The sequence below is a fragment of the Callospermophilus lateralis genome, chromosome 1 (genome assembly GCF_048772815.1).
Source record: "Callospermophilus lateralis isolate mCalLat2 chromosome 1, mCalLat2.hap1, whole genome shotgun sequence".
NCBI classification, from domain to species: Eukaryota; Metazoa; Chordata; class Mammalia; order Rodentia; family Sciuridae; genus Callospermophilus; species Callospermophilus lateralis.
This window is the reverse complement of record NC_135305.1, coordinates 215,957,165-215,978,275: the sequence shown is the minus strand read 5'-3', so window position 1 is coordinate 215,978,275 and position 21,111 is coordinate 215,957,165. Positions and strand designations below refer to the sequence as shown.

The following is a 21,111-nucleotide window of genomic DNA, read 5'->3' as shown; positions in this document are numbered from 1 at the left end:
TGCCCGCTCCAGGAACCGCTCGTGTGGCACTAGGACCACTCCCCAAAAGCTCCCGCGGGCTAGGGGTAGAGGCGAGGACAGGCCCGCTCCCGACTCCGCCCCCGCCATGATGGACGGACTGACTGACACTCGGGCAACCAGTCGGGTGTCTTCTTCCCGATCGGATTAACCGTTTAACTCCTTCGTTCCCATGCGCGCCGCTGCTAGGCTGGGCGCTTTAGAGAGAACTGAGTTCCGGCGCCCCCTCCCCGCCGGGAGCGGGGCTCTGCGTGGGCGGGGAGGGCCCCCCTTCTTGGGTGGCTGCCCCCCACTGGCCCGGACCGAGGAGGAGGAGGGGGGCGGCGCTGACAATCGCGGCGGGCGGGGGGCAGGGAGGGGCGGGACGGGGCGGGGGAGTCGGGGCTGGAGCGGAGCGGGGCGCCGAGCATTGAGAGCGCAGCCGGGATCGGAGCAGAGCTCCAGGGGCCGACAAGAAGCCACGGCGCCCGGCCCGGGGGCGATCGGCCCGCGGCGCCCCCGGGTCTGTCCCCGGGGCGCCATGGCCCCACTGAGGCCGGGCGCACCCGCGGGACTGCTGGCGCGTCCGCTTGAGCGCAGCTGAGCTAGGTGCAGCTTGAAAGGGCTAGGACTCCTAGGGTGCAGGTGGCCGCCGGCGCTATGGAGCCCCCGGCCGCCCCCTCGGAGAGGAGCCTGTCTCTGTCTCTGCCCGGGCCCAGGGAGGGCCAGGCCACCCTGAAGCCGCCCCCCCAGCACCTGTGGCGGCAGCCGCGGACCCCCATCCGTATCCAGCAGCGCGGCTACTCAGATAGTGCGGAGCGCGCGGAGCCGGAGCGGCCGCCACACCGGCCCATAGAGCGCGCCGACGCCGTGGACACCAGCGACCGGCCCGGCCTGCGCACGACCCGCATGTCCTGGCCCTCGTCCTTCCACGGCACCGGCACCAGCGGCGGCGGCGCGGGCGGAGGCAGCTGCAGGCGGTAAGACTCTGGGCTGAGGACGCGCGCGGAGCGCATAGGCGCGCAGAGAGAACGCAACTCGTCCCGCCGACCGCAGGGGGCGCTGTGATGCGGGTGGGGTCAGTGTGACTGGAGGGGGCCGAGCTGGGGGGAGTTCAGCTGCGGGGGAGTCTGGGACCCGGTCCCTACTTGGGCACCCAACAGAAGGGTTCCTACTGAAGCCTCCTGGGTCTATTTAGGGGGCGCCATGCTGCATGTAGAATTTACAGGGTCTGGGGTGGGAAAGGGGCTGCAGCTTCAGGGTCAGTATTCTTGGTCAGTGGCAGTGCAGGCCAGCGTTAGACTGGGTGGTACTTGGAGCGACGTTCCTGGGGCCACTATACTGAGAACTAGATTGACTGTGTTTGGGGTATCCTAGGGAGCACTCTGTAGGGACATCTGCAGATTGAGGGATGCTCAGGGTCCTCTTAGGGGATGGAGGACTCTGCAAAGGGGGCATTGGTGAACTTGCCTTATAGCAGCTGAGGTCAAGAATCCAGAGAGGCTGTTTTGAGGAGCACTGTATTGGGGCATTTGTGTTGAGTTGGAGTCCCCCATCTCAGCACAGGAGTGTTAAGTTTCCACAGCTGCCCTGCGGCAGGGAACAGTGCAGAGGGGCACACGGTCCTAACATAAGTCAAGGAGTCCCTGCCTCTTTGAGGTGACAGTGTAGTGAGGGTGTGTATGTTGGGCTGTTCTGGTGGTATCCTCTGGCTGAACTCACTTTGCTCCAGCTTTTGGTGTATGACCAGTGGCCCCAGCTGCCTTGGCTATGTGCTCCATTCCGGGGTCCTCTGAATGTGTCATGGTGACTGTGTACTTGTAGGATCTTGTAATTGTAACATGGTAACTGTGTATTCCTGGGACAGTGATTGTGACAGTGTGACTGTGTGCTTCTGGGATGACTGTGTCCTCATGGGACACAGTCATTGTGACAATGACTGTGTGTGTTCCAGGAAAACAGAATTTTTGCAGGGTGATTGTTTCGGATCCTGGAACAGTGATTGTGACAACAAGACTGTGTATGCTTTCAGGATAGCGTGGCTGAGAACGATGACTTTGTGCTTCCAGGTCAGTGATTGTGACAGTAGATGTGTGTGCTTCAGGGATGCTGTGGCTGTGACAGGGTGACTATTTTTCCTCTTGGGACATAGTGATGTGCCAGAGTGACTGTCTTTACCCCTGGGACACTGATTGTGAGGTGGTGTCTCTGTTCCAGGGTCAGAACGATAATAACAGAGAGTGTTCCACAGATGTATGTCTGGTACTGTAATGTGTACCTTCTCGGGGACAATGTGTTTGTGTCAGTGGAACTATCTGTGCTCCCTGGGACTATGTGTGACACAATGTGACATGCGTTCATCTGTCCTGTGAGCACATGTCTGAGGGTTGGTATTCTGACTCTGGAGCTGTGCCCCTGTTTACTTGGCATTCTTAGTGAGTGCATCTACTCTGATGGTGCCCCAGGCTCTGACTGTGTGTGCTTCAGTAACATGGGGACTGATAACTTAGCCCCACCCCTGGGTGCCCTTCTCCTTGGGACATGGTTCAGATGATCACATCACTCAGATGGTCAGATTTGGGTTTCTCATCCCTGGAGTTCCCCAGTGAGGTCTCTAGGCTGTGACCTTAGTCTTCCTAGGTCTCTCTGGAGGCCCCCACCAGCCACCACACTTCCCCAGGCCACCTCCACCTCCCTTTGGGCACCCCCAGCTCCAGTCCTCTGTCCCCACCAAGAAATAAGTGTCATGGGCCCAGCACACACAGCCTGATATTTCCCAAAGGGAACTAGAGAAAAACTAAAGGAAAACAGAGCTAGGATCAACAGGAAATGCCAAGACCAGGGGCAGGGAGCCAAACTGGCTCAAGTCACTGTCCTGAGAGACCAAGGAGGGGGTGGGGTGCTAGGAACTGGGCCCCATTCCCTTTTAAGGCTCTAGGGACTTCCCTACCCTGGTCTCCAGGCTATTAGCTCTCGGGGGACAGTGGCTGAGTGGTAACAATTATTGTCATTTCAGGGTGTCCATCTTCTAGTGGCTCACTTTTAGGCTTCATGCCAGGGACTTTTTCACAAGTCCTCACTCCCAGTGGCCCTGTGAGGTATCCCTGGTTGGACAGATAGAGACACTGGCCAGAGAGGTTAAATTCCTTCTCCTTCCCCCTGCCCAAATTCATAATACCAGGAAGTGGCAGAGCTGGGATTTCAGTTCCGATTTGCCTGACGCCTGTGTCTTTGTTGTAAGCATCTCATCCTCTCTGAGCCTGTTTCCTGCCTGAAAAGTGGGGCTGTTGCTGGCACTGCCCTGTGGGGCTCAGTTTGAGAGTTCTGTGAGTTCAAGATGTTGTGAAGGATTTGACAAAGTCAGTGCTTAGGTTATTGCTCAAGGAGTTGAGGCTGTGGCGGACATTGCTTTTTTGGAGTGGGAAGAACAAAAAACAGGAACTTGAACCACATCCCTGCATGGGCTCCGGTTTCCTTTTCACTGTGGGTCTGTGCAGTCTCCAGCGGGCAGAGCTAGTCTACAGCAGGTTTGGGGGGGCCGTCTGTGGGCACTTTCTCCACCTCCCCCCACAAAAAGAGGAAGGGGACAGAGAGACCTCCAGTGGGAACCTCTCTCCTGAAATGGGGCATTTCGCCAGAAAGGGGGCTCTATCACTGCTCACACAGGGGATTCCAGCGCTCCCCACTTTGAAGTTTATCCACCCACCAGAAACAGGGTTCAGCCATCCCCCTAGACTTGAGTCCTGGGGACCCCCAGAGAGGAGGCACTGTCCCCCAGCCGAGATGCCATCCACACTCCCCACCTGGGGTGCATGAGACAGAGCTCCTGGCGCGCCCTGCTAGGCTGAGTCACGGCACCGCTGCGATCTGTCAAGAGGCAGATGGAGCGGGAGGAAGAGGAGGACCGGGAGGGAAGAAGAGGGGCTGCTTGAATTGGGGGCCAAAATATAGATATGCCCCTCTCCCTGGACCCCCAAACTCTCGCCATCGGAGAGCGCTTCCTGGCCGCGGGAGCGGGTGTAGGCAGCCCGGCTTAGGTCTATCTCTGACTAGCGGTCTCTGTCTCCACTGGGGCCGTCGCCTCCTCTTGTCCCTGGCGTTCCCACGTGCCTGAATGTGTGGCGGAAAGTCTCTCTCTCCGCGCGCCCTCTGCTGGACGGCGAGAAAGGCACAGCCTGAGTGTGCGCTCCAGGACCTCACCTGCCGTCGCACCAAGTCATCGCGCCACTGCCGCAGAGTCTCGTATTATTATTTTATGCTTATTGAGCGCTCTGGAGAGCGGGCGCCAGACCGGCCGACCGCAGGCTGCGGGTGAGGTCCTCTCCTTCCCGGGTTGAGAACTGATCGCTGCCCCCATCCTCCACCTGGTCGCCAAGTGCGGAGGAGACGCCGCCTGGTGGACGGCGAGGAACTTGACGGAAAAGTTGTGGACGCGGAGTTCGTGCCCCACGCCAGCACCAGAGCCTCCCAACACCAACCTGCATTTTAACGCTCAGCATCCTTGGATGCGCACCCCTACCCGGAAAACAGAGACGAATTGACTTGTCCAAGGTCACACAAGGAGGAAGGGCAAAATTAGGGTTAAAATGAGGTTTCCTCCACTGCCAAGCAGTGGGTAAGATTCAAACTGAAGCCTCACTTGCTGACCTGGGACCAGAGTCCGTGCCTCTTTATTTTCATCAATAAAATGGGGTTGAAAAATAAGAAGTTCCCACCCCAGGACTGTGGTAAGGCTGAGATGGCTGACGTAGGGGCTGGGCAGCCAGGACCTGTTTCGAGAAAGCATTTCCTCAAATGACATCAGCAGAGAGAAAGCCGGTGTCCCTAGTACTCTGGCTTGCTCACTATAAGCCCTCAAACCACAAAGCCAGCGCCATCTTTCACTGGTAACAGATTCACTCTCCTGAGTTACAGGAACCTGGGGCTTTGGGCTGAGGAAGCCACAGGCTGGCCTGGTGAGGACAGAGTTTTGAGGGGCATCTGAACCCACTGTTTTACATCTGATATGTGTTTGGAGCCAGCCTTTGCCCTTTGCTTGCTCTGTGAACCTCATCTGCCAGAGCCTCAGTTTCCTCATCTGAAACAGGACCTTTCATTCTACACATGCATCCTTGAGGTTACAGCTTAGAATCCAATCGACCCAGTCTTACTTTCTGGAGTTCTCAGACTAGTGGGTGAAGCAGAAATAGCAAGTAAAACCATCTGATAATTATAGATGGTGACACATGGAATATGAAGAACAGAGGGATCCTGAGGTCAATCAAGGCCTTTCTAAGGAGGTGACATTTAAACAGATACCTAAGTAAATAGAGAGAGATGCTATGTGGGTATCTGATGGTAGAGAGTGCCTGCTAGAGAGAACAGCCAGTGCAAAGGTCCTGTGGTGGGAATGTGAGCTGGGAGACAAGTGTGTCTGGGGCAGAGTGAGGGGTGAGTGGAAGGAAATGAAGAAGGGAAGTGATGGGTGGCTCATAGGCCATGGTTAGTGTGGTCTTCAGATCTCAGTTTATATCTGGCTTCCTAGGAGGGGACAAAAGTCACTGGACTGGAAGGATACTGATCTGTGAAGACTCTGGAGCCAAACAACTAGATTCATGATCCAGCTCTGCTCTTTTTGGGTTGGATGACCCTGGCTAAGTCACTCCCCTTCTCTGGGCCTTGGTTTCTCTATCTTTGAAGTTGACCTAGGAAGAAACCTATTCCAAAGAGCTTACCGGCCAGTGAACAAGAAAACCCTTATTTCCTATTGTGGGTCCTGGTGGGCAGTGCAGCGGAGATCTTGGTAGGACTAGGACAGGCATTCTCCCCTGGGAGATAGTCTTGCCTCCCAGGGATCTGAAACGGCTGGAAACATTTTAGTGGTCATAAGTGAAGGGTACTGCTGACATCTAGTGGGTAGAGGCCTGGGATATTGCTACATTGCTTAACAGTATGGGACAGCCCACTCAGGACAAAGTATTATCTAATCTCAAATGTCCCCAATGCCAAGGATGAGAAAATTGGAATTCTCAGCAAGGTGATACCACATCCAAGGAGATGAAAACTGGTTCTTGCTGGGAGTGGGGCAATTTTAAAAATCGTGTGTATGGGGGTAGGTGCTGGGGATTGAACCTAGGCCCTTGAGCATGCTAAGCAAGTGCTCTAGCTCTGAGTAACATCCCCAGCCCCCCATTTTACTTTTATGCATAAAGCACAGATATACAGCCGTTTCTTAGTATGCATGTTGGGGGTGATTCCAGGATTCCCCAACCACCCCAATCTGCAGATGCTCATCTTCCTTATATAAGATGGCATAGTATTTGCATAGAGCCTACGCACATCCCCCGTGGACTTTAGATCATCTCTAGATGACATATAACACTTAATACAATGTAAATGCACTGTACACAGTTGTCATACTATATGTTTAGGGAATGATGACAGGGAAAAAAGTCTCTACGTGTTCAGGACAAACCCTTTCGATCTGCAATTGGTTGAATCTGAGGAGGCAAAACCTGAAGCTCCAGGACTGTACACACAGTGCTTAAACAGGCATTAACATTTCATGGGGAAGGCAATTAGGAAAAAATAAAAAGTCCACTCAGGCTATCTCTTAAGCAGACAGTAATAAAATAGAGGGTGGCAAAGACTGGACTAAAGCCCAACTCAGCCACTCACTGGCTATGTGACCTTGAAACAACCTTGAACAGGTCATTTCTCTCCAACACCAGTTTTCCTATCTGCAAAGTGGGGACAATAATAGTAGCACTTCCTGGAAGTTTTTTTGTTGTTGTTGTTTATTTCGGTACTGGGGATTCAACTCAGGCACATGACCACTGAGCCACATCCCCAGCCCTATTTTGTATTTTATTTAGAGACAGAGTCTCACTGAGTTGCTTAGTGCCTTGCTTTTGCCAAGTGTGGCTTTGAACTCGCAATTCTCCTGTCTCAGCCTCCTTAGCCCTGGGATTACAGGTGTGTGCCACTGACCTCTTCCTGGGAGTTTTGTGAGGATTAAATGAGATTTTACCTGGGGATACTGAATGCATAGGAAGCATTCTAAAGGGTTAGCTGCTGGGTAAAGGATTACCACTGTCACCACCACCATCATCATTGTCATAGTCATTCCCTGTTCTCCAGCTAGTACTCTGGCTTGCTCACTATAAGCCCTCAATAAATGCTTTGTCAAATAATTGTAGCAAATGTTTAGTGCACATCTATTTTTTTTTTTTTTCAGTACTGGGGATTGAACCCATGGGTGCTTTACCACTGAGCCACATCCTCAGTCCTTTTTATTTTTTTTATTTTGAGAAAGGCCCTCTCTAAATTGCTTGGTGCCTCATTAAATTGCTGAGGCTAGCTTTGAACTTGCGATCCTCCTGCCTCAGCCTCCCAAGCCCCAGGGATTATGGGCGTGTGCCACTGTGCCCAGTAGAGCTGGGTATTCTTATTACACCTATTTTACACCTGGGAAAAACTGAGGCTCAGAAAAAAGAGGGGATTTGCCCAAGGTCAAATGGCTAAGAAGTGTCAAAGATCAGACTCAAGTCCAGCCTACCTGACTGGGCCCCAAAGCATTGCAAGGGAGGTGGAACCTTGAAATAGATTGGTCCCCCTTTCTCATTTAAAGCAAGCTTCTCCCCCTTCCTTGGTCCCAAAGAACCACACACAGGTTGAGGGAGGCTGAGGGATTCTAACCAGCTGACTGGCTGTTCTCAGGTCTTCTCCTCTCTGAGCCTCTTCATCATCTGAGAAAAGGGGGCAGTGTGCCCCACAGGGTCACAGTGGTTGGGCATGGAGAATCCTTATTGGGCTCCAGAAAGTCCCCATCTAGGTGTACTATGTGCCTGCTATGGGAAGATGGGGTTCTTAGGACTACCTTGAAGCTGTGGGGGCCCAATTCTAAAAGGTGCCTCAGGGATTCTAAGGATTGGCAGGAATGGGTGGTGCCTTAGGACCCCACCCTAGTGGCTGTGAGCACACCAGAGGCTTCTAGGCATATCTTTTTTAAAATTTTTGTATTTGTTCTTTTTAGTTATACATGACAGTAGAGTGTATTTTGACATATTATACATACATGGAGTGTAAATTCCCATTCTTGTGGCTGTACATGATGACGTGGGGTTATTCTGGTCATGTATTCAGATAGGAACGGGGAAAGTCATGTTCAATTCAACCTCCTGTCTTCCAGGCATATCTTAAGAGGTATGAGGCACATCTCATGAGTTGTGGGTGGCATTTTAGAATGTCCCCAAGGATTTGGGGGTACATCTTAGATTCTGGTCTAGAATCTGGGACTGTTCCCAGAGTTATAGAGGAATTTAACTTCTTTGAGCTCTAAGGGGCACCCCTGGATTTTGGTGATATCTTCATGGCTATGAGGCATGCCCTGAGTAGTGAAGATATCCCTGAGGGTGTATGGGGGTTTCAACACTTGATTTGGGGGATGTGGTGGAGCCACTTGGGATTAAGGGACATCTGAAGGACTGTGGAAGCACTCCTGGAGTCTGTGAAGGAATCTAGGATTTGGGGTTTCACATGTGGTCTGTGTGGACTGCTAGGGGTGCTCTGGGGGGCATTTCTGCATGACTGAGGAGGGGTGATGGTGGTGCTCTAGGGAGTTTGGGACATCCAAGGAACTGTGCTGGTGCTCTTGAGATCTGAAGGGTGCTCTTGTGGGCCCTCAGCACCATTGGGTTTGTGGTTGCCTCCTGGAATTCTTGGGATGTCCCAGAAACAAGGAGGACACTGCTAGGAATATAGGGACATCTTGACAGAGCATCATGATCTATGGGGCCTCAGAGTACCTCTGGGTTTTGTGGGGAAACACAGGGATTTGGGGAGCACCCTGGTTGTGTGGGGATCTCAGGGACAGTTAGGGCCCTATAGGAATTGTGGAGACATCTGAGGACTCCCTTGAGGTCAGTGGGGCCTGTCAACACCATGGGAGGTTTGTGGGCACACTTCGAAATTTGAGGGGCGTCGCTGGGGTTTGTGGAAACGCTTCCGGCTATTTGAGGGACGTCAGAAGGACTGCGGGGAGACCCTGGGGTCTGCGGGGGGAGTCCCCGTCGCTGTGGTACGGACGCCCCAGGCCCGCCCGGCCCCGCCCCGGGGGCGGCCCCAGCGCGAAGCCGGAAGGGCCGAGGCGGCCTCGGGGCGGGGTGGGGCCCGCGGCCCCAGGGCTGGGCGGCCCGCCTGCGAGGGCCGCGCGCCGGGCGGGCGGCGCAGCTCCCCAGCGGCCGCCGAGCGGGCCCGCCCCGCGCCCCCGCGGCCATGGCGCGGCCGCGTGGCCTGGGCCGCATCCCCGAGCTACAGCTGGCCGCCTTCCCGGCGGCGGCGGCCGAGGACGAGGCGTTCCTGCCAGAGCCCCCTGCCCCGCGCGCGCCCCGCCGCCCGCGTTCTCCGCCCTCCTCGCCGGTCTTCTTCGCTAGCCCGTCCCCAACTTTCCGCAGGCGCCTTCGGCTTTTCCGAAGCTTCCAGGATTTGGGTCGCCAGCCGTGGGCCGGGTAAGTGCGCGCTGATGGTCATGAGTTCGAGGCCCTTCTGGCCACCTGGCGCGCCCTTGGTTCTGGGGTCTGTGACTTGCTCTCTTGAGTCTTATTCTTCTTCCGTCACAAGGCACAGATAAAAATCATCCTTGCCCGCCAGGGTTGCCGTGGAGACATCTGATAGGGCATGCAGTAGGCGCTCAATAAACACTACATTCCTCCCACTTCCTGTGCAAACCTGAAGCTACGGTCACGCTTTGGGGGACTGAGGCCGACCTGCCATCCAAGGTGACCTGGGGACATGTGTTCACTTTTGTTAGCCTCAGTCTATGGCCCGTGAAATGGGTCCAGCGGTGTCCTCTGGGGGTTAACTTGCTGGGAGGCTCAGGGATGTTACCGCCTGCACAGAGCACTAAGGGTAAATGAAAGTTCCCTGCTTTGCCAGACCTGGGGTGGGCTACGGGGGCAGGAAGCCGGAGGGTGACAGGCAGGAGGCCACATCCGGTCTGGCTTCTCAGTGTTTCCCCTAGACACCGAGGTTGACAGTCTGGAGGTGGGCACGCGCTGGTGCCGGGGCTTCTCCCGGTCGTCTGCCTCCTTCATTGCTCCCTACTCTCCACATTTACTTGTTTAGGACACAGACTGGGGAAGGCAATGTGGGACAGGACACAGCCCAGCAGCTGGCCCGCGGGGAGAGATGGGGCGGGGAAAGAAGAGGGGGTGGAGCCAGGGCCTTTGGGCGCGGGTCCGGAGGGCTGGGGATCAGAGGGGTGGGGATCAGTGTCTCTCCGGTTTCTCTCCCGTCTCCACCTCTGTCTCTCCTGTCTCTGTTTCTCCCCAGCTCCACCTCCCTGCATCCCTCGACCCTCCCCGGGGTTGTTGTCATCCAGCCCTACACTCCGCCGGCTGGGACGAGTCCCATTCCCCTGGGGCGCTCACGGCGATCTGAGACCTGGAGCCCGCACCGCTCGACGTCAGGGCTGGAGCTGGGGGGAGTGGGCGGGGCCAGAGCCAGCGCGGGAGGCGGGGCGGGCCAGGAGCCGGGTGGGAGGGTAAAGCCGAGTCAGGGGCGCCCCTGCGATCCGCGTGGGAGGGGGCCGGGAAGAAGTGTGCGCTCAGTTCCTCTGGGCCCCTGCAGGGGGAGGCAAGCTTTGAACCCTCCCGGGCGTTTCGGACGCGCTGGGACCGCCCGGGGCCGTCCTGCGGGGGGGGGGGGGGGTGCTGGGGCATGGGAGGGTCACTGAGGCGGGGTGCCGCGAGGTGCGGAGGCGGCGCTGCCGGCGGCCGCAGACACCTCGGACCTGGCGAGCTGTGCGCGGCACACCACTGGACAGCCGTCCCCATGCGAGCCCCGACGGCTCTTGGCTCTCATGCGCTCCAGTGCAGCGCCCCGGGCCCGGCCCCGGCCCCCTGCCCTGGCACTGCCCCCCAGCCCTGAGTCCCGGACCCACTTCTCCTTCAGCGATGAAGATACTCATCGGCACCCGCCGGGTAGATCTGTCAGGTGGGTGGCCCGTAGCCAGTAGCATTCTTTGCGACCTGAGGGCTCTGGCTGTGCTGGGAAAGGGGTCCCTCGAGTGTGATTTGGGGGAGTCCCCTATGTGGTGGCTTCCAGGATCTGGTCGGGGTCCTACCCCCTTCCCTCTCCCCAAAGATACAAGTGCTACCGAGGGCTTCCCGAAGGTGGTGGCCCCCAAAGCTGGTGCCTGATCCTGCGCACTCCTACTTGCCCAAAGTAGGATCCCTGCACCCTCTTTGTGCCCCCAAACCTGGGATTCTGGCATTCACCCTGGCAGCAAATATGGGTGTCTAGCGTCACCTGGGCTCCACTCCCAGGCCACTGGCCTGGAGCCAGGTCCCTCAGGCCCTATGCTGCTGTGTCTCCAGCCTTACCCCCTCCTTCTTACTGGGGCTGCCAGGCTGAAAACCAAGCTGGAGCAGCGGGGGTGGGGAGGGGAGGTTCCTGGATGCCTGGAGGGTATTTAGAATAGGCTGGGTAGGGCTGGGGCCAGGAAGTGGCCTTTTAAGTTCTCTGGATTTTCTAGACTTGTCCTTGCCACCCAGCACCAACCCTTTCAGATACCTGGACACCACAGTCTCCAGTGTGGGGACACACCGCCGAACTCAGAAACACACAGACACACCCACATGCAGGGCATTCGGGGTCACCCTGTGTTTACTATACTAGGTGTGGGTCTCCTGGCTAGTCAGGGCACCAAGAGAACCCTCAAGTGACCCACAGCCACACACAGGTGACACACAAACCACAGCAACTCTTGCTTACCCCTCCAACAGTCCTGTACACACTGCATTCCCCAGGAAACACATGCCCCGGACCCTACACAAGTTCCTGCAGGCTGATTTTCCACATGTGCCTCATTCCCACACAGTCACAGCATCCGTGTGGCACCACTCATGAGGTCACAAGACTCAGAAATCCAAAGAGGTAGACACCCATGAACACCTAACCCCATGCACACACACAGATGCACAATTCCACATAGACACCTGTGTGCACACAGACCTCCCCCTCCTCCTCCCCAGACTGATATACACACTGACACTCATTCCACACACAGCCCCACAAACAGCCGTGTCAGCTGGCACCATGCACCCGTCTGGCAGACACAGGCCAGCACCCGCCATCAACCTCCCTGTGACCTTCACAGAGCAAATGCCAGGCCATTCCATAAAGGCTGTCTGGCACCTCCTGCAAGCAGTCAGGTGGAGAGGGGCAGGGAGCCCAGGGAGACACCAGGCCTGCCTTCCTTGTCTGTTCTGGGGGGAGACAGACACCCACTGATTGTGATTTATCAGCAGTTTGGTAGGCTGACCACCTTGGTTCAAGTCCATATTCTACCTTTCTGTGCCACGATTTCTTTGTCGTGAAAATGGGGCACAGCACAGTGCCTGGCCCTGGGCTTTCGACTGAGGTTGTTTATATTCATGTTTATTATAATCCTTCCCAGCTGTGACATGTCCCCCTTGCCCAGCACCACCTCTAGCCTGTTTGTTTCCCACCATCCCACAGCCCAACTCCCTCAGGCCAAGATCTGCTCCTGGACTTATGGTCTTCTAGAGGCTTAATTTAATGTCCCAGGAACCTAGTAGGCAGGCTTGGGGGCCCCACAGAGGTGGAGGCAGGTGGCATGGTCACTGGAGAGTGCCAGGTGGTCAGCCTACTGAAGGAAAAGCAGCCCAGTCTTTGACCTCTGATGGAGTGCCGGGTGTGTGGCTCTGCTGTGGCTATGATGTTGGCTTATTGCCAGTGGCCCCTGAGCGTGGTGGTGACTTTGGGTTCCATTGAGACATCTCTGGCTGACTTTGGGCCACCATGAGCAGTCAGTGGCAGGCCAGGAAAGTCCAGGGATCTGATTGCCTGGGATAGCAGAGCTCCCCACCCCCAGGCTGCAGTTCAACAATCCCCTTCCCTTTGCTGCCCTCAGCCCAAGAGACATCCACTCTTGAAGTACAAACATCTAAGCCCTGGGGAGCATCCTCTTCCCATCCAGGCCTCTGGGCTCTTGCTTACGTGAGCAGAGTCTCCTGGGGCAGGTGTATTTGCCATCTCTATGCTAGCCGAGCACCCTCTTGGGCTGCAGCTTAGGTTCCTGGTAGAGGGATGGGGGCCTCTGTGTAGCTATGTTCCTCTCCCTTGCCTGGTGGTACTTATCAGGGCCCAGAACTGCAGATTAGGCCTCAGGAGACAGGACATAGTTCTTTGGATGTGAGGCCACCAACCTCTGACCATCCCTTTGTTCCTCAGTTTCCTCATTGAACAGGAAGTTAACAGGACCCACCTCAAGAACTGGTGGCAGAAATAAATGCATACACAGTGCTTTGATAGTGCCAGGCACCAGCAAGAACTTAAGTGTCTTCTTGGGGCTTGGGGTGATTCAGTGGTAGAGCGCTCGCCTAGCATGTGTGAGACACTGGATTTGATTCTCAGCACCACCTATAAATAAAATCAAGGTCTCATTAACAACTAAAAAAATCAAAAATAATAATTTAAAAAAGAAGTGTCTTCTCAGTGCAGTTTGAATCTCCCTAATCCAAAAATCTGAAATCTGAAAGTCTCCAGAATTCGAAGCTGTTTGCTGACATACCACAAGTACAAAATTTTACATCATGAAACTATTTCATGTACAAAATTTATAAAACATATAAAATGGCCTTCGGGCTGTGTGTGTAAAGTATATATGAAACATAAATGAATTCTGTGTTTAGGCTTGGGTTCCCTCCCAGAATACCTTCTTAGGTATGTGTGAATATTCCAAAATCAAAAAAAAAAAAAAAAAGTGTGAATTCTGAAACATTTCTGGCTTCAAAATATAAGGGATGTGACAGTGGTTGGTAAGGATACTCAGCTGCACTATGTCCCTGAAAGGTTATGACCTGTCACCTCGTACGTATTGATGGTAATGGGCATCATCCTCGAAGGCCACAGTAATGATCTATGAGTATTCCTCCTTGAGGTGTTTTCCTTTTTTAAGTTTTTGTGGTGATGATCAGTCCTAGGACTTCATGTATGCTAGGCACTTGCTCTGCTAACCAGCTATACTCACAGCCCAGCCCCCCCCCCTTTTTTTTTCATTCTTTTTTTTTTTTTTTGGTAGCAGGGATTGAACCCAGGGTCACTTAACCACTGAGCAACATCACCAGCCCTTTAAAAAAAATTATATATATATATATATATATATATATATACACACACACACACACACACACACACACATTTAGTTGCAAATGGGCTCAGTATTGTTAATTTATTTTATGTGGTGCTGAGAATAGAACCCAGTTCCTCACATGTGCTAGGCAAGTGCTCTACCAATGAGCCACAACCCCAGCCCCCACCAGCCCTTTTTTTATGTTTTTAATATTTTTTAGTTGTAAGTGGATCTTTTATTTCATTTATTTATTAATATGTGGTGCTGAGGATCAAGTCCAGGGCCTCACACATGCCAGGCAAGTGATCTACTACTGAGCTACAACTCCAGCCCCCATTTTAACCCTTTTTAATGAGCAGGTGATTGGCGTCCTCTCTCATGCAGCTGTTGCCACCATCCATCTCCAGAACTTTTCTTCTTCCCACACTGAAACTACAAACTCTGACCCTCTATGTCCCCTGTCTCCCCTGGCCCTGGCAACCACCATTCCACTTTCTCTATGAACTTGATTATTCTAAGTGTGTCATATAAGTGCGGTTGACAATATTTGTCCTTTGGTGACCGGCTTATTTCACTTAGCATAATGTTTTCAAGGCGTGTCTTGCCATATATCACAATTTCATCTCTTTTTGTAAATTTTGAGACAAGATCCTGTTAAGTTGCCCAGGCTGGTCTTGAACTTGGGACCCTCCTACCTCAGCCTCCTGGGATACATGTCCAGCCTTTATAAGGCTGAATAATATTCCATTGCATGAATGTGGCACATTTGATTTTTCATTCATCCCTTGATGGACATTTGGGCAGTTTCTACCCTTTGGGTCTTGTGAAGAGTGCTGCCATGACCATGTGTGCACCTGAATCTTTTTGAATCCCTGCTTTCAGTTCTTTAGGGATTCTCCCTAGATGTGGTGTCGCTGGGTTGTGCAGTAATCTAACTTTAGCTGTTTTTCACAGCGGCTGCACCATTTGACATTCTCTCCAGAGGAGCACAGTGATTCCCATTTGTCCAAATCCTCACCAACACTTGTCATTTTCTGTTTTTTGGTTTTGTTTGAATAAGAGCCATTCAAATGGAGTCACATTGTGGGGTTATTTTGTTTTTGAGATGGGATCGTGCTGTGTTGTCCAGGCTGGCCCCGATGTCCTCCTGCCTTGGCCTCCCCATTATCAGGGACCACAGGCACCTGCCGCTGAGCACAGTTTACGTTGTGGTTTTGATAGCATTTCCCTAATGGCTAGTGATGTTGAGTATCTTTTCCTGTGTTTATTGGCCATGAGCACATCTTTAGGAAAAATGTCTATTCAAGCCTATGCCTTTTGTTTGTTTGTTCTTCTTAGGTATACATGTCAATAGAGTGTATTTTGACATATTATGCATACATGGATTGAATCTTTTTCTAACTGGGATCTCATTCTTGCTGTTGTACATGATGTGGAGTTTCACTGGTGGTGTATTCATATTTGAACATAGAAAGTTACATCTGATTCATTCTACTGTCTTTCTCTTATGCCTTTTTGAGGGGGGCATTGAGGGTTTAACCCAGGTGTAATTTACCACTGAGCTGCATCCCCAGCCCTTATTGTTTTTTATTTTGAGACAGGGTCTCACTAAATTGTTTGGGTCTCACTGAGTTATTGAGGCTGGTCTTGAACTTGCAACCCTCCTGTCTCAGCCTCCTGAGCTGCTGGGATTACAGGCCTCTGCTACTGCACCTGGCTTATGCCATCTTTGAATGGAGTTTTTGTTGTTGAGTTTTAGAAATAATTTATAATCTGGAATATTAACCCTTTGTCAGATATAGTATTTACAATGTTTTTATTCACAAATGTGTGTGTGTGTATGTGTGTGTGTGACCTCAAGCATAAAGATGTTGTTAGGCAAGAACTCTACCACTGAGCTATGTGTGGCCCTTAAAAATACTGTTTTTGGGGGTGCACCCGGCATTAACCCAGGGGCGCTTAGCCACTGAACTACATCCCCAGCCATTTTTATTTTTTATTTTGAGACAGGGTGTCAATAAGTGACTCAGGGCCATGCTGAATTGCTGAGGCTGGCTTGAACTTGCAGTCCTCCTGCTTCAGCCTCCTGAGTCATTGGGATTATAGACGTGTGCCACCAAACCCAGCTTAAAAATACTTTTGATTTGAGTTTAGTTGCTCTCAATAACTGGTGGAAGGTGTATTGCTTGGGAAGGCAGAGCAGAGCAGCACGGGCTGGAGCTGGTTGTGTAAGTGGCACTGTCTGGGGCACTCCAGGTAAGACGGGAGGTGGGCGACCTTAGGGATGGGAAGAGTGAGCAAACGTAGGGCACCATCAAGACTCTTAACAAGGTCCTTCTCTGAAGCTCAGATCAGAGACCCAGGAGGCTAGCCAGAGGCCAGACATGGGGTGGATGGAGGGAGTAGTGCCCACTTGGTCCCCTAGACCCTTCTCTTAGAGTAAAGAAATCAGCTGCATGAAATGGGGACAGGGGGAACAGGCCAGGGGTAAAGGCCAGTTGCAAGTAGCATCCAGGAAAGAAAGTGGCTCAGGAGCCCTCAAAATACATTCTGCTTACAGAGAACAGAGAAATCCCCAACATCTTTAAAGACAAAGCCTACAGAAGCCATCTAATGGGTGTGAAGTAGCGTCCCATTGTCTTGACTTGCATTTTCCTGATGGCTGATGGAGTTGAGCATCTTTTCACTTGTTTTTTTCTGGAGAAATGTCTATTCAAGTTTGTTTTTTGTTTTTTGTTTTTTTGATACTGGGGATTGAACTCAGGGGCACTCGACCACTGAGCCACATCCCCAGCCCTATTTTGTATTTTATTTAGATACAGGGTCTCACTGAGTTGCTTAGGGCCTTGCTGTTGCTGAAGCTGGCTTTGAACTTGTGATCCTCCTGTCTCAGCCTCCCAAGCCACTGGATTTATAGGCCTGCACCACTAGGCCTGTCTCCTTTGCCTACTTTTAAATTGGATTGTGTAAGTTTTTGTTGTTGTAGTAGTTCTTTATATATTGTAGATATTCATCTCTTATCAGATATATGGTTTGTAACATTTTTCTCCATTCTGTCCTTTTATTCACGGAAGTTTTTTATTCTGTTGAAGTCCAATTTATTCTTTTGTTGTCTGTGCTTTTGATCTCATTGCAAGAAACCATTGCCAAATCTAATGTCATAAGGCTTTTTTTTTTTTAAATTTATTTTTAAATTTTAGGTGAACACAGTATCTTTATTTTACCTTTATGTGGTGCTGAGGATCGAATCCAATGCCTCATGCATGCTAGGCAAGCACTCTACCACTGAGCCACAACCCCAGCCCCTGTCATAAATCTTTAATTTTTTTTTTTTTTTTAATTCAGTACTTGGGATTCAAACCAGCGGCACTTTAGCATTCAGCTACATCCCCAGCGCTTTTTATTTTTTGAGATAGGATCTCCCTAAATTGCCCAGGTTGGCTTTGAACTTAGTCTTTTTACCTCAGCTTCCCAAGTAGTTTAGATAACAGTCATGTGCCTTTGTACCTGACCAATGTCATAAAGCTTCTAAGAGTTTTATAGTTTCAGCATTTACATTTAGGTATTTCATCCATTTTGAGTTCATTTTTGTTCATGATATAAGCTAAGGGTCAACTCCATTGAGTGTGTGTGTGTGTGTGTGTGTGTGTGTGTGGATATCCAGTTTTCCAGTCACCACTATTGAAAAGACTCTTTTCTCCATTGAATGGTTTCATTAAAAGATCATTTAACCATATGTGCAAGAGCTTGTTTCAGGGCCCGTTAGTCTGTTTCATTGGTCTTTATGTCTTTTTGCCAGTACCACTGTCAGCATTGCTGTAGTTTTGTGGTACAGTCATTTTGAAATCAGGAAGCAGGAGTCCTCCAACTTTGTTCTCTTATTTCAAGACTGTTTTGGCTATTTAGGGCCCCCTGAAATTCTGTGTGAATTTTAAGATGAGTTTTTCACTGGGCACAGTGGCACACACTTGTGATCCCAGAGGCTTGGGAGGCTGAGGCAGAAGGTTCGCAAGTTCAGAGCCAGCCCTGGCAAAAGTGAGGTACTAAGCAACTCAGTGAGACCCTGTCTCTAAATAAATACATAATAGGGCTAGGGGTGTGGCTCAGTGGCTGAGTGCCCCTGAGTTCAAAACCCAGTACCCCCCCACACACCAAGAAAAGAACAAAAAAGAGATGAGTTTTTCTATTTCTTAAAAAAAAAAAAAAAAAAGGTTTTTGGGGATCTAATAGGAATCAAATTGAATCTATAAATTACTTTGGTTAGTGTTTATCTTAACAGTGTTGCCTTCTAATCACGAACATGGGATGACTTCCTATTAATGTCTTCTTTAGTTTCTTTCAGTAATAGCTGGGCATGGTGGTTAAAGCCTGTAATCCTAGATACTTTGGAGGCTGAGACAGGAAGATCACAAGTTCCAGGACAGCCTGGGCAACTTAGTGAGACCCAGGACTGGGGATGTGACTCAGTAGTAGAGCATCCCTGGGTTCAATTCCCAGTAGTGTGTGTGGGGGTGTTCTTTCAGCAATATTTTATAGTTTTCAGTATACACATCTTTTGCCTCTTCTGATAAATTTATTCCTAAGTATTTTATTAGTTTGATGTTACTGTAAATAGAATTGTGTTTCCTTTTAAGACTGTTCCTTGTTAGTGTGTAGAAACAAGGTAGGGCTGGGGATTTAGCTCAGTGGCAGAGCACTGGCCTAGCCTTTACAGGGCCCTGGGTTTGGCCTCATCCCTGTCTTTGTATCCTACCGTTTGGCTCAATTATCGACTTTATGTATTAGTAGTCCTTTTGTTATTGTTGAATAGCACTCTGTGGTATAAATCTGCTGCAGCTTTTTCATTCACCACTTGCTGGACATTTCAGCTTCATATTTCGTGGTTACAGACAAAGCTGCTATAAACGTGTGTGTGCAGGTTTGGGGGCAGACATATTTTCATTTATTTTGGTAAATATATAGAAGTAGATTTGTTGGCACATGTATGTTTAAAAAAATAACAAACCAGCCGGACACAGTGGTGCACACCTGTAATCCCAGCTGCTTGGGAGGTTGAGGCAGGAAGATCACAAGTTTGAGGCCAACCTTCATCAACTTAGTGAGATCCTGTCTCAAAATAAAGAAATAAATAAAAAGAGCTGGGGATGCAGCTCAGGGGTAGAGCACTTGCCTACCATGTGCAAGGCCCTGGGTTCAATTCCCAGTGCTAGAAAAAACAAACAAACTCTGATAAACTGTCTTCAAACGTGGCTATGCCACCTAGCATTCCCACCATCAATGTATTGGGGTCTAGTGGCTCCACCGTTGGCATTGCCAGATGTGTTTTAGCCCTCCTGGTAGGTGTGAAGAGGTCGTCCATGTTCTGTTTGCTGCTGGGGCTAGAACCCAGGGCCTGTGCAGCAAGGCAAGCACCCTACCACCAAGCCACACCCCAGCCCAAGGCTGACTCCTACAACAGGGCCCTAGGTCCCATCTCTTTTGTTTTGTTTTGTTTTGTTTTGCAAGAGGGAAAGGAGTAGGATTCACTCAAGTGTGAAGATAGAAACAGAGGGCTGGGGCTACAGCTCCTGCCTCCCGCCTCCCGTGCTCAAGGCCCTGGTTCAATCCCCAGCACCACACACGCACACAAAAGAGAAATAGAACTCTTGAGGGGGACAGATGGAACCCCAATATGGATGGCCCTAGGCCCTGCCTCTTAATACCTCTACACTGAGGACCAAACTTCCAACTCATGAACCCCTGGAGGACACTTTTTTGGTGGGGGAGTACTGGGGATTGAACTCAGAGGCACTCGACCACCTAGCCACATCCCCAGCCCCATTTTGTATTTTATGTAGAAAGAGGGTCTCACTGAGTTGCTTAGCGCCTCACTGTTGCTGAGGCTGGTTTTGAACTTGCGATCCTCCTGCCTCAGTCTCCCCAGACACTGAAATTACAGGGGTGCACCACTCAAAGCATATTCTGACACCTGACACAGCAAAGATCTTCGTACTTTTCTGCTAGTCTATAACTTACCTTTTACTCTCTTGAGAGTATCTTGCAGAGCTGAACTTTCACAGTGAATCTGGAGTCTTTTTAAAGTCTTTTTTTCTTTCCCAGTACTGGGGATTGAGCCCATGGATGCTCTACTACTGAGCTACTTTCTGGCTGATCAAGGACCCATCCTCACTTTTCTTTTTACATTGGCTGCCTGGTGCCCAGGGATATGGGCTCTACCAAGTAGAGGAGGCAAAGGATTGTGGGGATTTTAGTCTGGGTGCAAATTCTGATCTTGCCATAATCTTGCTGTGTGACCCAGAAGAACTACCTGTTCTCCAGCCTGAGCCTCATTTTCTTCATCTATAAAATGAGCCCCAGAGCTAGCCCACAAAAAAAAAAAAAAAAAACAAACAAACTCAGTATACAGAAACCAATATTGTCTTGGTCTAAGGTATTTCACTTATTTCTTAACAGAAGACCCATTCCAACAACAACCTATGCTGACCCCTAGTACGTGTTCTGTTCTCTCTCCTGTCCACTTTACTCCCACTCAGAATATAGTCTGAATTCCACTGACAAGTCTAACCCCCTTGCCTTCATTAAACATATTAATGAAACATATTCAACGTTTTTTTGTTGTTGTTTATTTTTTTGTTTCTGACAGTACTGGGCGTTGAACCCAGAGGCACTCTACCACTGAGCTATACCGCAATCTTTTTATTTGCTTGTTTGTTTTTTCTTTTGAGACAGGGTCTCATGAAGTTGCTGAGGCTGGCCTCAAACTTATGATCTTCCTGCCTCAGCCTCCTGAGTCACTGGGATTCCAGGTGTACGGCACAGCACCTGGCAACATATGAATGAATACATGAGTGGATTATGCCATGCTGTGGTCAGGACAGGTCGCTCTGAGGAGGTGACAGCTCAGCAGGGCCTAAGGATGAGAAGCCAGCTATGAGTCAGAAGTGGGAGAAAGCACTCCAGGCAGAGGAAGGCGGGGG

The 21,111-nt window shown here is 51.1% G+C and overlaps 1 protein-coding gene across 4 annotated transcripts in view; it reads left to right on the top strand.

Annotated features, from left to right (window-relative positions):
- The first annotated feature begins 450 nt into the window (after window positions 1–450).
- The window catches only part of Pde4a (phosphodiesterase 4A), a 36,841-nt gene continuing 16,180 nt past the window's right edge, over window positions 451–21,111 (top strand). Inside the window, exons 1-2 of one of the 4 annotated variants that reach the window (XM_076848974.2) lie at window positions 9,253–9,485; window positions 10,930–10,971. In XM_076848974.2, the coding sequence (XP_076705089.1) occupies window positions 9,253–9,485; window positions 10,930–10,971 (275 nt within the window). Of the gene's footprint in view, window positions 978–9,252; window positions 9,486–10,729; window positions 10,972–21,111 lie in introns of those variants that run through there. The other 3 variants (XM_076848937.2, XM_076848943.2, XM_076848951.2) reach the window with 3 other exon arrangements.